Below are 17,989 nucleotides of genomic sequence, written 5' to 3'. Positions count from 1 at the left end.
TTCATTTCTTTTGCTGAATGTAGCTGGAGCTGGGACAATCCTCACTTGTTAATTTTTCTACTAAAGAAGTCCCTGATACTAATAACATTAAGCATTTAAAAGTTTAAGGAAAGATAATTCCTAGGATTCAGGAAAAGAAAGTCAAAGTAACTTTGAAACTTTTTAAACAATACTTTGGAAATGGGTCACTAGTTCAAATTAATTCAAGTATAGCAGCCAGCTTGCCCCTGCCCATGTCTTCAGCAAGGAACACTGTATGTGCTTGTCTGTTACGGCCATCAGTAAAATGTCGAGGGGCAGGGGGAGGCTTTTCAATAGGCATCTCACATGCTTCTTGGTAATTAATTTCAAAAGATGTCTAATGCACCGTGGGTCGCTCACCTAGTGACAATTAACAGGGAATCCCCAAAACAATGCATAAATATGCTGACAAATAAACGCCAGCATACCAAGAGTTTAGGTGTACCTATCAAAAACAGAAAAGACCTTGAAGGTTGTTTTATGATATCATAAATCTTCTGCTATCGTCCGTGTTATGTTGGTACGAGACTTCTTTTCCTTGAAAAATCTGCTCTGAGGTGCAAGGGAAATAATTACTGAGTCTTCCCAGGGACTAAAACAGAATCCCCAAACAAAACGTTTTAGGGTTTCCTTAATTAATTTTTGGAGGAGGTTTGGTAATTCTGTGTACTACCAACAACCTAAAAGGATTTAACCTTGAGTTTACTGTCTTTCTGGAAGGGCAGAAAAAAACAGTGCAGGGCCACATTCTCACTCTGTTTGCAAAACACTGTAATGTAATTTCTTTCTGAATTTATATTTCAGGTGGGAATTAATTATTAATATCATCAGCACTTGTATATAACCAACCAAAACACTAGATTTTCTAAAACAGTCTTTTTCCCTAAGTCTGGTTAAAAAAAATATCAATATACAGTTCTCATCAGTACAGTAAACTACTTACAGTAACCACAAAGCAAATGTCCATTAACCCTTCACCCCCTGGGCACAGAGAAGGGCCTTCAGTTAACTGCTGGTCACTGTAAGTGTAACTAAGCAAGCGAGTGGCCTTGGCTCTGGGGCTGTGAAGAGTGGGCTGTGCCCTTAGGTAGCGGGAAGAGGACTTGTATTGGTCCTGGAAGGTTTTGTGCACATTCCTGCCAGGAAATGAGGCAACGGGTTGGCTGACCTCCGAGTCCTTGTTGGCTCTGGTACTGGTGACTCGCGGTCACCTGTAGGAAGTCTGGCACTGGGCTGGGGGGCAGTTAGGAGGGTGCATTTGCAATGCACATCTAGGTTATAAAAAAACAGAGGGCTAGTTAAGGCTAGTCTTCAACTACCCTCGGACTTGGTTAGCTGTTCATTCAGAACAGGCCATACAGACCAGACTCACAGAGCTTGAAGTCCTTTCCTAAAGTCAGTTGAAACCCCGAAGGCGAGGCTGCCCAAAGCACTTTCCAGGGCAAGTGTGGGGCGTGGCGGAAAGAGGGTTAAAAGTCAGATGTCGAAAGTGGCAACTTGTGAGCCAAATATGACCCATATACATGACTTGTTTGGCTCTCAGAGGATGGAAAACATGGCCAGATTTTAAATGGGGAGATTTCATAAGACTTCTGGATTTTCAGTTGTTCATACAAAGAGCAGTGGCAACACTTGGTCTATATTCTGGCATAGCAAAAATTGGTGGGAATTGCTTATTTTAGGAAAGCAAAACTTTCTAGTCCCCTGTGGTCCACCTACTCCATTCCTGACATTTGAGTTTGCGACCTCTGGTGGAACTGGGTCGGGAGGTTGCCGCAGGTGCATCAAACTTACAGAAGTATGCAACCTTTCAAATAACTTGTAAGGAATGATAATTAAAATACCAAAGTTAGCCAATGATTAACAGTTCGGAAACATTATTACAGGTTCATGTCATTCTTACTCACCTCCACCATTATGGGCTTTCTTGAATTGGGGTAAGTAAGAGTACAGCTAGTCAGCTGGGCGCTACTAGTAAGCTTGGACCTGAAAGTGGCCATTCATTGGGGGAACTGTTTAGTGACCTCTATTCCTAGCAGAAAAGAGGCTCTGTCATTCAGCCTCTTCCCTGGGAAATGTGGGCTCCCAACCACGTGCAGTGGCACCAGGGCTTCCCAGGGTGGTGTGGGCCGTGAGGGCGCGTCCCTCACTGCCCCTGAAATTTTCCGCTGTGCGTTACAGCATGCAGTCTCTCATCTTGAAAAGCTGTGACAGGGCTTCTGTGACAATTCTCTGAGCAGAAGATGGCGGGGGGGCGGGGGGGGGGGACCTGAACCAGAGATCAAAGACCAAATTGGACCTGATGGTCGGAGACACATGTCTAGACCTAAATCTTCGCCTTGCTTCCTGAGTGGCTTGAGACAAGTCACTTTCCCTGAACCTCAGTTCTCCACGTGGACGCCGTGAATCCTGTGCCATACTCAGAAAGCTCGGAGGCCCCCTCCGGCTTGTAGGAGGCTAAACAGTGGCCGCTCAGAGATACCTGGCCCTAATCCATGGAACCAGCAAATGTTACCTTATAAAGAAAACAGGTCTTTGTAGTTGTGGTTAAGGATCTTCATCTGAGATTATCCTGGATTATTTAAGCAGATGCTAAATCAGATCCCGAGTGTCTTTATAAGGGAGAGGCAGGGTGAGATTATACACACACGGGAGGAGGTGCCGTGAAGATAGAGGCAGAGATTGAAGTGACAGGGTCCCCAAGGAGTGGAGCCGCCAGCAGAAGCTGGAAGTTCCCAGGAGGGAATGCTCCCAAAAGCCTCCAGAGGGAGGGTGGCCCTGCCGGCACCTCGATTTCAGCCCATGAAAGTGATGTTGCTCTGGCTCCCAGAGCCGTAAGGAATACACTCCTGTTGGTCTTTCGTTTCGGCGGCCGGGGGAAGCAGTGCACTGCCCTGAGTCAGCTGTCTCCGCCTGCCCTCGCCGCCCGTCTCCCGCGAGGCTCGTGCTCTCACGCGGTGCCTGTTCCGGACAGGACAAGGCGCTCGTCGTTCTTACAGCCTGCCGGAAGGCGAAGTGCTCATTTAGTCTCAGGTTCTCTCTTTCTTTCACTTGGCGTGTGTTTCTGTGGTTGCCACCGACACAGTGCAGCCTCCTCCCTCCGCTACTCTCCGTTTCTCATGGTTGTTGTTGTTGTTCTGACAGTCAGTTTCCAGCCGAGTATCTTGCAAAAGAAAAGACAGTAATTCAACGACCTCGAGATCATCAGTTTGTGAGGAACGAAGACAACATTCATTTTAGCACCAAGTATATTCATTCAATAGATATTTCTTGAGCATTACTCTGTGCCAGCCATAGGCGACAATAGGGAGCCTGGGACAATGGGGAACCTGACAGGAAAAGTACTTATTCTAATGGGGCTGGCAGTGTAGTGGGTCACACACAATAAAGCTTTTATGAATGTACTCAAACTTCAGTTGCAGCACAATTTTAATTTTCCAAGATTGTTAGCAGAGCGTCAGATCCATCTCTCGGCTGGGTGAACTTCCTCCCAGAATATTCCCTGGCTTGAACTTCTATAAGGGGTCCTGGGAAATATTTTTAGCACTTGGGGCTAAGCAATACATAGCTTGGCTCACAAGAGAGTCCCCTTATTTCTCTAAATTCCACTAGGACATGCCTATGCTTACTTTACCCCTCCAGTCAACTCGGGGCTCTGGGCTGTGAGGAGCGTTGAAGGAATGGAAACACTACGGGGGTGCCCTGGCCGGTGTGGCTCGGTTGGTTGGGCATCGGCCCACGCACTGGGAGGTCACCAGTTGGATTCCTGGTCGAAGCGCAGGCCGGGCTTGCAGGCTCTGTCCCCAGCGGGGGGCGTGCGGAGGCGGCTAATTGAAGTTTCTCTCTCATTGATGTTCCTCTCTCTCCCCGCCTCCCTTCCTCTCTCTTGCTGGAATCAATAAAAACATATTAGAAGGAAAGAAACACTGTGGGGAAGAAAGAAGAATATCCTAATTGCCCTCCTTTGTTTAATTCTCTCCTTGTCATCACTTCTCCACACCCCAAGTGCTCTCAAAAGAAAAAACGAGCAGAGACACTGACGTGCTTTCCTGCCTCCGACGGGCCCCCTCCCGGAGGGTGACTCGGCGTCCTGTGCCCAAACGATGCCCCCTGCCCCGGGGGCTCGGGGGGAAAACCTGAGTCATGTCTGATGCCTGTTTTCCCTCCGTACCCCACCGCTCGGCATCCCGGCGACCTTCAAAACAGATCCAGATGCTGCTCCTTCTCTCTGCCGCTCACCTCCCCCCCGCCCCGGCGCCGTCGCTTCCCGTTTGACTGCCTTTCAGTATGTTGACGCTCCTCGTTGCTCCTACACTTCCCTCCCTGCCCCTCATTTGTTCTCCACATGGTGACCGCAGAGAGTCCTGGCACACTGGGGCCATGCCCAGGTCATCCCTCACTGAAATCTTCCCATATTCGGAGTAGAATCCCCTCTTCCCCAAGGCCAGGAGGCCCTGTCTGATCTGGCCCCTGCCATCCTTCACTCCTCACTTCCTGTCATTCTCTCTTCTTGCCTGCTCTGCCCTCTGATGCCAGCCTCCCTGCCAGTCCTCTAATGGCCTTCGTGCTTCTAGATTTCCCGTGGTACCTCTTCTGAGGGGCGTTTTCTAACCACCCAAACTCTAATAGCTCTATGCTTCCAGTAGGGGCCCCTGTCTGCCCCTATGTATCAGTTTATTCGCGTATCGTCTGCTTCTCAAACTAAATGGTAAACTCTATGAAGACAAGAGGCACTGCTTGGCTCCGTAGCCTCAGCACCCGGAGCAGTGCCAGGCATTTCCTGGTACTCAGTAAACTCCTGAAAAAGAAAAGCAAAATGCAGGGGGTACAGTCCATGGGAAGGACTTGAGGCCCTTTCAACTCCCGGAGTCTAGGAGTCTAGGAACGCCCAGCAGTCTAGATCACCCAAACAGCGGGTTAGGGTGCTGCTTTTTGAGATTGAGTTGATTTTTCCCTCCCAGAGTCCTTCCTGTGTAGGCAGCTGACGGCAGAGCACACTGAGTTAACCTAGGACATAGTAAGTGCTCAATTAATGTTTGTTGAATTAGCAGTTGGGTTTTTATGATAAGCAACAATATAAACTGCAAAAAAGGATGTGACTGACTACTTATCGCTCTCCTGGTACCTGCATCAAAAGCAGCACCACACTTCTTGGGACACTCTTTTATTTTGTGGTCAGTAGGAAGGGTGGGATAGGAGATCCTTAAGACATTGGCTCCTGGAAATGATCTAATTATTGTAAAGGTTTTTCAGAATCACAGACCTGGGTGGCACTGTAGAACCCGTCCAAGGAAAACAGTGAATCCAGTGTTGTCCATAAGATTCTTCATGTGCCCATTAACCCCACCTTCTGGCTACTGAGCTTCTTTTGTGAAGAGGTAGACCATTTATCTTCTGAAGTGTATGTGCTGTTATACCTAAAGGCTTCCCATTGATCCCACGTAGTTGCCTCTGCGAATTCTCCATCAGCTGGGAAAAGATCTGTGGTGTGATGACTGGGGGTGTTGGGGGCGATTGCACAGGGTGGTGCTGTGGGCATTTAACAATAATCATTCTCTGTATTTCATGCGTTCAGCTCTTACAATGGAAGTATGCTTATTTCAAGCCAAGCACAGAGAGGGGAGAATTTGGGGATCTGGTGGAGATCACAGTAAAAAAGGAAGCATGCTGACCTTCCAGGGAGAGAAAGAGGCTGAAAGGAAGCCACGCCGGGCTGTGTGGGGCCTGGCACGCACCGCCCTAGGACCCTTGTTTTGCAGTCTGTAGATGCTCTCACGCGCCCTCTTCGTCTCATCCTCACTCCTGCTGGTACCCTGCCTAAGGCCAGTGATTGGAATGAAGTCTTAGCTCTCACCAGCTGGACATGGAACCCAGCCCAGCACCGGGGTGCAGCAGGGAAGTTCATGCTGCAGATTAAAACTGGAACTTTACGTATTTCACAGGAACGTTATTGTAACCTGTGTTAAACATCGTTGGGGTTTCTCTCTAACCACAGTTGGAGCATCCAGGTCTTCAGCTGAGTTGGCAGTGGCATGGGCTCCTGTGGGCCAGCCTCAGAACCCATCACCCAACGAAGAGCATTGTTTCTATGGAAACCTGCAATCTGTGACCCAGATGCCCAGGTTCAAATGTTGCCATTTTATTTCACGCAGTGTGTGTGTCAGTTGGAGATTGCCAATAGTAGATGAAAATTGGGCTTTTTAAAAACTTGTGGATTTTTTTCATCTAGATTATCCATTCCTGTCAGCCAGAATAACTGGGGACCCTGTATTAATAAAGTACCTGTGTTTAGGTGGAAACTTCTGGTGCGGCATAATTAGCAAGGCTAAGATGGAAATCCTCCAGCCCTTGTTCATTTGCCTTTCCTTTTATTTCCTGAAACCCTGCAGGGCGAGCCTTGCTGAGACTTACTGACAAAAAGCTTGAGCGAATGGGGATTGCCCAGGAAAACCTCCGGCAGCACATCTTGCAACAGGTGCTCCAGCTGAAGGTGCGAGAAGAAGTCAGAAACCTACAGTTACTCACACAAGGTATCCGCTGCTTTCTAGTGGGTGCATGGAAGGGGAGACTGGAGGGAAGAAACTCTTCCCATTGCGGTGCGGGGGAGCCCGGTAGAAGCTGGCATTGTTTTTGTTTTTACAGCATTTTCTTTATTTTTAAAAGTCTGTAGATTTAAAGGCCACTTCCCTCCTGAAACTTCTCTTTTTCATAGCTCGCTAAGGGGGAAAGATACACAAATAAGTAACGGATGGCTGAACAGTACTGTCTTAGCTAATTTCAAGGTCATCGCATACAACTATGTAGGTTGTGCAATGCACCACGTCAGAGAGCGCCAGTCACATAGATCGGGATATGGTTGCATCCCCTGGAGTTGTACAGTGTACCATCCACACAACCCACAGCGCAGCCTGAGCTGTCCTAGTCGGACTGCCAATTCTGACGGGGCCTTGGAATTGGAGTGATTTCACAGTTCATGTGACCAGTGGCGTAAGTGGGACTTGTATTGTGTTTTATTTTACTTGGCTTTTCACTGACTAATGAGAGAAAACCATTTTAGAGGTATGTATCTATATATGTATACACACACACACACACACACACACTTTAGGGTTTGTGAGAACCCTATTTAGAATCTTGAAAATAGAACCATTAAAAAAAATAGACTACAGGGAATTTAAAACTGGAATGTTAAGACCATATAATTCTAAACAAGAACCATTAATAACTTCAATATGTTGAGAGCACTTAAGAGTCCTGTAACTGGAAGTGACAGCATAGAGCTGGAATTTGAAGAAAACCTTAAGTTACACTGGATAGAACTTGTGTGTCCACATAAAATTTGGTTGCTATCAACGTCCATGGGCTATAACCCTTTATTTATTTCATTTTAATGCCCATTGTATATTGTTTTAAATGAAAGGTAATAAGATATGTATTTTTGAGAGCCCCGGGTATTTTTCAATCTGTAGAATACTGTAATTGTACGCATACTGATATTGGAGAAATCTGGGTCAGCCAACTTTCATGTCATTGCATTTAGATTAACCCAGTAATATAGTGCATTTGCCTAGAGGAAGTAATGTACTGTCTGAAAGCTGACTGCCCCAGAAAGATAAATATAAACTTTGAGTGATATGAAAATAGTATTGTTTATTTGTTCTGCATTATTTGTACTTGTCTCCAGAGACTTCCACTGGTAAATATGTAGGTATGGGTACATCGAGTGGTTTAAATTTGAATTTTGACACATTGATATACACTTAAATTTCTCTTAAGAAGTAAATAGAGATTCAGAGATTCATCACAAGAGAGTCTAACACAGTACTATTTATAAAACTGAAAAATTAGAAACAACCTAGAGGTCCAGCAGTATGGAAAGACGTAAACAATTCTGCTTAAATTCAGAAGACCCAGTTTGATGCAGCCATTCATATTACATCGTCAAAGAATATACAGCAACGTGAGACGGTATTTAACTAAGAGGAAGTGGGGGGAAAACCATATATAAAATTTTATATATATGATCCCAATTTTGTAAAAAATCATATTTTTACATGCTCATAGAAAAAGGGCTACAAATGAATATGCCAATATTTTTATAATGGTTCTCTCTGGGTGGTGGGATTATGGGTGATTTGAATTTTTTTCTTTATATTTTTTCGGTATTTTCTAAATTTTCTAGTATAAATCCATATTATAGCTATACTCAGAAAATGCTCACGCATTTTTTAGGCTTCAATCACATGCATCGTTCTGCCAGGTTCTATTTAGTGTCTGAGGTTTCCTCTGCTCTTTGGTTTTCCTCCTGTGATGATATATAAAAAATGAGACCTAAATTTATCACATGTGCGGTGCCTTAGACTTTTTTATCTCTGCTACTGTCAGCCTGCAGTGTGTTTGCTTTGCAAAATCATTTTCTATAGCTTTCATCGCCCTAGATGCATAATATATAAGATTTTTCCTGAGATAGTACTCAAGTCTATTAAGCTAAATATATGTTTGTGTTCTGGGAAGGTAATGCTAAGTTCAGCCTTTTCAATTCCGCTGTTGTCATTTTCTGTAGCTTTGAAAAGCTGTGCGTTTTGAATTCATGCCTTCTGTTCCCTTTAGAAGAGGTCACATTCTCCAGCTCTTGGATATTTTGTCTGCACTCATATTACCTTTTTTATTGCTTGTCCTTTACATGTTAATGTTCAAACTCATTTTATGTCAGGCGGCCTTTAGAAAATCCATAGCCTTACTGAAAAGATGGTTTCTTTTTAAAACATAAAATGCAAAACTGGCAAGTTGTTTTTCGTGGGGTGTTTTGCTTTGTTTTGTTTTGTGTGTTTTATGATAATAGAAGTTCTAAAGACAGCTGGGGTGGCCTTAAAATATTTTGGGTATAGGTTTGCTATAGAAGGATGGAAACTGGACTTTTGGTGGTGATCAGGCTGTAGTGTATGCAGATATTGAATTATAAGGTTGTATAACTGAAACTTATATAGTGTTATAAACCAATGTTACCTCATTTTAAGAAAAGAAAAAAAAAATTACCCATTAAAAGTCACTCCCCATTTCCTCACAGCACCTCCCCCCTCAATAAGCACCAGCCCTTGGAAACCTCTAATCTATTTTTTATCTATTTGCCTGTTCTGGACATTTCCTGTAAATGGAATCATTCAATATGTGGTCATTGACAATTGGCTACTTTCATTCAGGATAATGTTTTTCAAGTTCACCCATGTTATAAGCATGTGTCAGCATTTCATCTCTTTTTATTCCCAAATAATACCCCCTTGCACAAGTGTAACATTTTATTTATCCACGCATTAGTTGATGGACATTTGTTTTGCTTCTGAATCTTGGCTATCATCGGTAATCCTATTTTCAACATTTGCGTTCAAGTTTTGTGTGTGGACCTGTTTTCATTTCTCTTGGGTGTATTCCTAGGAGTGGAATTGTTGAGTCATATGATAACTCCATATGTAACCATTTGACGAGCTGCCAGACTGTTTTCCAAAGCAGCTGTATCATTTTACGTTCCCATAAGCAATGTATGAGGGTTCCAATTTCTCCACATCCTTGCCAACATTTGTTATTGTCTTTTTTATTATAACCATTCTGATGTGTGTGAAGTGATATCTCATTGTGATTTTGATTCGCATTTCCCTGATGGCTAACGATGTTGAGCACATTTTCATGTGCTCATTGACCATTTGTGTATGTTCTTTGGAAAAACATCTACTCAGATTCTTTGCTTAGTTTTTAATTGGGTTATTTGTTTTTTCCAAGTTTTACTTTTGACCCACCATGTTTCACCATGCTTAATTACCCACTTTATTTACAAGATCTAGAGCTAAATATTTGGCTGCTGTTTCCAAAGAAGAACCCCATCTTCAAAGGGTGAAGTCTTGCCACCACTGGTGGCATTCAAAAGAACCTGCCATAGACTTGGAGATCAACTCCATAATGAAATAAATGAGTAGACTCTAAATATTTTCTCTCAAGGAAACATCATTATTTTGGATGTAGAAATTAAACACACATATCATGTTAGTTGCATCAGTTTCTAATCAGACCTCCAGATTAGATACATCCATCTGAAAGCCCATGTCACCATATTTCTAGAGGAAATAAAATAATAGATAATTAAGCCACTTTTCCAACTTTTGATTTCTGTTTTAAAACGTGTCTTAAGCTTTTAATTCTACACCAGTCATTTTCACCCAGTTGGCCAGGAGCTTCATGACAGAAATAGGACCAAGATGGTCAGAAATGGACTGAGAGAGCTGGTCCTAGCCAATGTGAGTTATCTGAGTTCAAGGAAGATGAAGTATGCATCCTCATTTTACTTGCTGTCTTCCTTCTGGATGCTCACCAAAAAGGCAAGAACTTGAAGGCATTTAAAAAATGTGTATGGTGGATGCATAATAAATATATCTGTTTATAGGCACTGTAAATGCATCATGACTGAAATTCCTGAACCAGCTCATCATCTCAGGCCAGAGCTGTCGTTCAGCTGATATTGTGGCCTCTGATCTCCCTGCCTTTATTCACAATGGCCCTGGACCTACCTTACATTTGCAAGCAACATAATCAATGTTTGGCCCTGCTTTAAAGTCGCTTCCTTTGCTGCCTTTGAAGCAGCTCCTTCTTCCATGCAGCCTTTCGGTCTTCTGTGTCCCCTCAGTGGCACCGTGGGGCTGTCGATCTGGTGGGCTTGCTTGTAGGAAACTGCCCTGTTTGGGCATGTTCACTTGTCTCTTGGGAAATGCAGTGCAGAGCTGGAAGCCTCATTGCTATACTTTCCTTTTGCTTGATTCATGATAAATGGAGGAAAAGGCCTTATGTAACAGAACAGTGGTGCGAGCTATTTTGGGATCCTTCACATTAACCCATAATTAACCACATGATGGGCATCATTAGCGTTTTATTAATAGACAATATCTCTAGGAAGAAAAACACCCCAGGGATACTGAAAGCTTTTCTCACATAGCTAATGAGTGTAACTGTTTACTATATACAAAGCGCTGCAGTAATTGCCACACCCACTCCTGACATTGACCCTACCATAATCAGTAGTTATTGGCCCCAGTTTGCATATGGGGACACTGAGGATGGAGAACTTAGGTACTACACCCAAAGTCGGACAACTGGTAAAACGCATAGTGTAGGTCTGTCTGACTCCATAGCAAATTTCACCCATTACACTTCACAACCTCTGATCTGTCAAATGGGAATAATAATTCCTGTTTCATGGTGGTGCTAAGATGATTAAGTGAGATGTCATGTGGAAGCCATATAGCATAGTTCCCAGCGTGTTCTACGAAAGTGGGTTTGCAGTATTTTGTGTAAAAGGCCAGATAGTAAGTATTTTAGTCTTTGCAGGTCGTGCCGTGTGAAAGCAACCACAAACAATCCTAAATGAATTGGGCATAGCAGTGTTCCAATAACACACTATTTACAACCGTAATTGCTAGGCATGCTTTGTGGGCCTCTACTTTACAAGGTTAAAAATATAAACTTTTGATATTATTTTCATCAAGATTATTGTTTTTATACTTAGTATCTTCCCTTCTGAGCTGCAAATGCTTTCTCCAACCCCAGGGGCACTAAGAGTATGGAGCCACTCCGGGCCCCTTTTCAATGCCTTTCTTGTCTACAGATATACAGGTTGTATAAAAATGTAGCAGCAATTATGAGAGAGGTAAATTCATGCAGTAGGAAGCAGTGTTCCCACTGGAGGTTAAGGCAGTAAAAACATCCATCTTCAAATGCCTTTTTAATTAGTGTCTACAAAATGAAAAATAAAGAAGAGCATGATTGTTTACGGAGGCCAGTTATAGCTCATTAAACATTAGTGTTTCCCAAAAGACTTTTTCCACATTGTCCAAATATATGTGTCAAATTTTAATTGCGAATTGCATGACCAGATGGACTTTCCCAAAGCTCCATCTTTTGAAACAGCACAAATTAGAAACACTACTTTCCCATCCAAGAAGACTTTTCGGAACCATGTGTACAGACTGAGTATTTTAGTCCGGTCACCCCCGCAATGATACCTCAGCAACTGCAGTGTTCATCTGCATTGAAATAGGCCATCTGGCCCACCACCTAGCTTAAAGAAGGGCGCCTTTATAAAACATAGCAATAGACTCTGAGAAATTTTCCAATCTCATTTTGCAGATTCGGGCACCAGACCCAGAGGGTTGGAGGATAGTCCGTGGTTACACAGCTAGTTAGTGCCATAACTAAGACTAGATCCCAGCTCTCCTAATTGCCAGATGAGTGTTCTTTTTCTCACTGTTTTTTGGTATAATTTACATATGGTAAAATTTTCACTTTTAGCGCACAGTTCTGCAAGTTTTGACAAATGTATACAGTTGTGTAACCACCACCACAGTCAAGATATAAAAGTTCCATGCTTCAAAAAATATTCTCCTTGGTACCCCTTTGTTGTCAACCCCTCTCATTACTCCCAGCCTCTGGCAACCACTGGTATGTTTTCTGACCCTTTAGATTTCCCCTTTTCAGAATGTTATGTAAGTAGAATCATAGAGTCTGGTTTCTTTCAATTACTACAATGCATTGAGATTTATTAATACTGTGGCACGCAGCACGAGTTCATTCGTTTTCGTTGCTTAGTATTCCATTGGATGGATATACCACAATTTGTTTATCCGTTCCCCAGTTGAGAGACATCTGAGTTGTTTCCAATTTAGGCAAGTACTAACAAAGCTGCTATAAGCATTCGCATACAGGTTTTTGTATAAAGTCAATTTTTACTTTGTTGGGTGAGTACCTAGAAGTGGGATTGCTGGGTTGTATCATACATATATGTTTAGCTTCAAAAAAACCCAAAAACCTGCCAGGCCGGTATTCTTAGAATAAAAAAAGTAGATTAACAGTATTAGAGAGTGGCTTTAATACATATAAAACATGTATTAAGGTTTGTATTGGAGGCTTTCTGAAAATTACTGTATCTTTATAGCAGACCCACCTCATACTTCCTGGAGGCACCACCATGTTAAGAAGCCCCTGTTTTCCTAAAAGTTTCTAGTACATTGTCTCAAAATAAGTTCAGTCAAACATATTTATAGTTTACTCATTAATTTGATAAAATTTTTCTTAGCTTCTTTGTACAGGTAATAGGATGTGGCTTTCCTCAAATGTCATTGAGAAATGCTTCTATTGCCTCTCTTCTGAGAAAGAAAATCTCATAATATTTCCAGCTCCTGGGGAAGAAAGCCTGAGCCAATTGGGTTCCGTTCTATGCATACGGAAGCATGTCTGATGGCCTTTTCTAGCGTCTCTCAAATGACACCATTTGAATTTCCAGGCTTCTTCTTGTCTTCTATTTAGTTGTGCTACTGGTGTTACAAATCTGGTGTTCAGATCTCCTTCTCTTCATACTCACCTCTTCTGCCTTATCGTTGGTTACGCTGAGCTTCTCCTCCTTGGTACTCACCTGTTTTCATGACCATGATAATGACCCTCTTGGTTCCCCTCTTCCCTTTCTAATGCCTCCTTCTGAGGCTGGCGGCAAGCTGCCTTGCCCTACCCCTCCCCAGACCTCAGTGCTCCCTGTCAATGGGTCCTCTGAACTCTTCTCACTTTTCATGCCCTCTGGGGAATCCTATCTACTCCCATTGCATTAACCGTCCCCTGCTTCATAGCAGCTCTCAAATACCAGGCATGGTGCACAGTGTCTCTCCGTCTCCCCGTAGGTCATCGACAAGCTGTGATGTCCCAGCCTTGTGCCCCCAGCCAAGAATAAAAATACGTTTTTCTCTGAAATAACCCCCCTCCATTCTTAGCATCCCCCATTTTGGTTTATCCCTTTATAATAGTTATTACATAGTCATTCATTCAGTAATTCATCCAAACAACATTTCTTGAGATCCTACCATGTGCCCAGAACTGTATTTTATGTGTTAGGGATACAGGGATGAACAACAGTCCTTACCCTTGAGGTCAGGCAGAAGAGATGCAAGGAAAGACAAAGGTAAACATAGAATTCTAGGGTTGTTAGAAATGGCATCCAACCCACAAGGAATATACAGTGTTAGGAAAGTTTTCAAGAATAAGTGACCTCTGAATTGAGCCAGGTGCTATAATTAGTAGGGTGTTTATTTTCCCTTTAGTCATCAAATATAAAATTGCCAAGACAATAAGAACCTTGGAGAGGCATATACCATGCCATGAAATCTATTTAGTAAAAAAAAAAAAAAAAGGTATATTTACTGAGTTTCTGCTGTGTGTCCGGCCCTTATTGGTGTTGGTGAAATTCAGAGAACAAGGCAGACATGGTTCTCAAATACATAGATTTTGCATTTTAATGGAGAAGATGCTCACCAAACAAGGGAGCACAGAAACGAGCTGAATGGTGGGAAAGGGAATGTTAATTATACTTTGGGGAGTGAAGAAGCAAAGGGACTTCCCTGACTCCAGGGGATCGGGGAAACCTCCCTCAGGAAGCTAAGATCTAACAGAGGAAGAGGCGTTAACTGGAGCGGGAAGGGAAAAGGTCACAGTCGCAGGAGCAGCCTGGTCTGAGGCCAGGGCTGAAGAGGAGGCTTGGTGCCTCCCAGGAATAAGGGGCAGGTTGGCTGGTGTGGTCAGAGGGCCAAGGGTGAGCGAGAAGGGAGGGGAGAGGCAGGAAGTGCGGCTGGAAGGGTAAGGGAGGTACCCAGCTTTTCTACTCTCCCTGGGGAATTCAAAGTTCCTCAGGATAGTGGGGAGCCACCAAAAGGCTTTGAAGCAGAAACTATCCTGATCAGACTTGTATAACAAAAGATAAGGAGATGCTCTGGAGAGGGGTGACCCGGGCCAGACATCTAGTTAGGAGGCCGCCACGCTAATGTATGTGGGAGATAATGAGCCTGGGCGAGGGCGGTTGCAAGTGGGGATGGAGAGAAGTCGACTCAAGACTGGGCAAACCTGTGGCGATAGATTAAGAATCAGTAAATATTAAGATGTCTCTTCATAGCTTCCTTCTCACACAGAGTTTCCGCTCTCCACCCTCCACTGTCCATTATTTGGGGCTGCTGGGAATGGGAGGTGTGTGGTTTCGCTGAGCTGCCTCCTCATACCTGAGATACTGGGGCACTAAGAAATCAAACTTGTTTGTCTCCCAGCTTGATATCATAATGAAGCAGAGATGCCAGTCTGGATTTCCTGATGCCCCCGAATATCCTGAGTAATCTTAATCTTGTTAGATCAATGACTTGACATTTTGCTAGTTGCCATTTTAATTGATTTAATTGAAATTGATTCGGCATAAATGAGTGCACAGAAAATTATTAAAAGTGACCTCGAAGGTTTCAAATGTCTGCTGTGTAAGAGCTGATGTGGCTTTGATTTATACAGCTGAAGGCTCACTCTTTCCAAGTTAGAGCAGAGAAATGAAATGGATGGATAGCACTAAGAACTATTAAACACTGATGAGGGCCGTATACGGAGAGTCTGAACGTACATGAGCAGCATTGGAGGGGACCTTTCGGTTCCTCACATTCCTGTCGTGCCGGCTGGTTGTCATGGTTCATGCTCACAGTGAACTGTGTATGCGGGTGCTTATCCTTATTTCTAAGTATCAGGGAACTTGATTTTTTGTAAGTCGTTTGTGTCCTTAAAATTCAGACCATACTATGAGGAAGAAATGAAATAATAGCAGAGCAAATGTCATTGACCTAAATTTGTTTTGTATTTTTTTAAATAATGGATCCTTTCCGGAGGCTTGGGTATTTGTTTTGCTACACAGAGAGTTTTTCTAGAATGATTTTGGTCTGGCAGGATTTGACGTGTGCTAAGGCATAAATAAATGGTCTCTAATTTTCTTTCTGTTTCTAAAAGTTTAAAGACGCATTACCTTTGTGCTTCCTCTCTCCCTTTCTTTTCTCTTTGTTTCCCCGACGTCTCCTCTCCTCCCCAATGTGCTGCTTCACTAGAGTCCTCTCAGCCCACAGAAGAACCATTAGGAATTTATTAATTAAGGACCTGTTTCTGCTTCTTTGTCAGCAATAATCATTTGTTTCAGAGCTGGTTTTCTACTTTAATTAAATGAAAATGTCACTCAGTCAAATGAATTCATTTATACTTATTTATCCAGCTCTCCAGGCTTGAATTTCTTAGACTTGAGCTCATCGTATTTGCTCAGAGAATGAACTGAAAAATGTCTCTCACAATGGTTTAAAAAGCTCACAAATGATTACTCCTCCCCCATAGAAGTGCTGTATAAACAAAGCCGTGATTAACAAATACACAAATGGTTGTTTTCTCCTGTCCGTGTTATCTAAGTGCATACAGGAATACGCATTTGAGGATGTCTGTGCATGCCCATGCACATGTGTGTACTAGAGCAGGAAAGTGAGTGACACCCATTACCACAGTCCCTTAGAACTTTAAGAAAGTCTCGAAGGTAATATTTCAACCATCTGTGTGTCTTCTTGCCTTTCAAAATGTTAATTGATGGTGTAAAGTCTAAAGTCTACCCAGTCTTTCCCTTCAGATTTTTCAAAGGATTACTTATTGAGTATGGTCTGTATCTAACACTGTAATACGTGCTTTAGGATGTTAAAATAGAATAAGCATGCTTAGTCATTCACTCACTGTGCAGCTTCCATTGCATACCTACTGTGTGTCTGGCTAGGCGGTCACTCAGTGACAAACAGCATAGTCCCTGAAATTGACAAGTAGACCAGCTTCGAAAGATTTACTGAGGCTTCTTGGCGTGAGTGATTCATGGTCACTCTACAGAAGGCCGACACGCTGGCTCTTAGGAGATCCACTCTCCTCTTCCAGGACGCATGCTGAAAGGGGGAAATGTTACCTTGACGACTTCTCAGGAGAAAACTTCCGTGAAAGTAGTTCTTTGTCTTATTGAAAGGGTAGAAATGGGCGCCGATGCCCAACTAGCATGGTTATACTTTTATTTAGACTTTCTGGTGATCACACAACCCCAGATATGAACTCCTTAATTACCTACCCTTTGTGCTAAAATCCCTGTGGGCACAAAGATTGGGTCTGAGGTGTGCTAAAAAACTGGCTCCCTCATACACACGTTGCCATTTTTCCTCCTGTGGTATGAGCAGGCTTTTTACCTCACCTGTTTTGGGTTTTGTTTGTTTTTTAGCTTTAAATGATCTGGAGACAAAACTGAGTTTAAAGGGCTTGAAAGTTGAATTTACAAAAGCTTAATGAGTTACGCCATAAAATAGGCACAATTTTAATCTTTAAATAAGTTATCCTTTTGTTCTCTTCTCTGTGTCATAATAAGGGTTAAGATTATGACAGCTTGACAGTTTCAGTTGTGAGAGACAGTTTTACAGTCCCTTGGGTTAATCCAGCGCTGTGGTTAGGAACTGCCAGTACATGAGTTCTCTCACCCTTAAACTATCTCCTGGTAGGTACTAAGTCCTGTGACAGTAAAGGTAATTGTAATAATCACTACTTAGACTCTAGGGAGCCCATCCTATTTAAGCCCTGGGCTTAGAAAGAAAAGGTTGAGAAAGAGTTTACCTTTCTGTCCCTTGGTACGGATGTTGAAAGTATTGACTTTGGCTGAAATCCCACTGCCCAGGTGGAAAGGAAAAGGTGATTTGGTTTCTCCAAAGGTAGGAGAATGGCTTCACATTAGGAGCTCCATCCCAGATCTTAAAAGGGCGGCTTGTTGCGTATTTAATGTGATAAAATTTATTGAGCATCTATTATGTGGGGGATACTGTATTAGGCCAAGACAGTTCCTACCTTCAAGGATCCTTTAGCCCAATGAGTATTCCAAACCCTTAGACTTTTATCTTCTCTAGGGTCATATCAAAATTGGTCCGTAGACGCAGAATACTTAGCCCCACACGAGGCCACACAGTGAATGGCAACAGCAGCAATAAGAGCTACCGTTTATTGTATGCTTACTATGTACCAGCAGTGTTCTGAGCACTTCATTTGCATGATCATGCTGTCCTTACAACAGCCCTATGAGATGGGAGCT

The 17,989-nt window shown here is 43.1% G+C and overlaps 1 protein-coding gene across 1 annotated transcript in view; it reads left to right on the top strand.

Annotated features, from left to right (window-relative positions):
* SAMD12 (sterile alpha motif domain containing 12) overlaps positions 1-6,741 on the top strand; it is a 146,246-nt gene extending 139,505 nt beyond the window's left edge. Inside the window, exons 4-5 of the mRNA XM_087825598.1 lie at positions 6,411-6,551; positions 6,734-6,741. Coding sequence (XP_087681724.1) covers positions 6,411-6,551; positions 6,734-6,741 — 149 coding nt within the window. The remainder of the gene's footprint in view (positions 1-6,410; positions 6,552-6,733) is intronic.
* Positions 6,742-17,989: the final 11,248 nt, after the last annotated feature.

The sequence above is a fragment of the Miniopterus natalensis genome, chromosome 16 (genome assembly GCF_054644295.1).
Source record: "Miniopterus natalensis isolate mMinNat1 chromosome 16, mMinNat1.hap1, whole genome shotgun sequence".
Lineage (NCBI taxonomy): Eukaryota > Metazoa > Chordata > Mammalia > Chiroptera > Miniopteridae > Miniopterus > Miniopterus natalensis.
The sequence above is the reverse complement of the archived record's forward strand: the minus strand, read 5'-3'. Positions and strand labels throughout refer to the sequence as shown.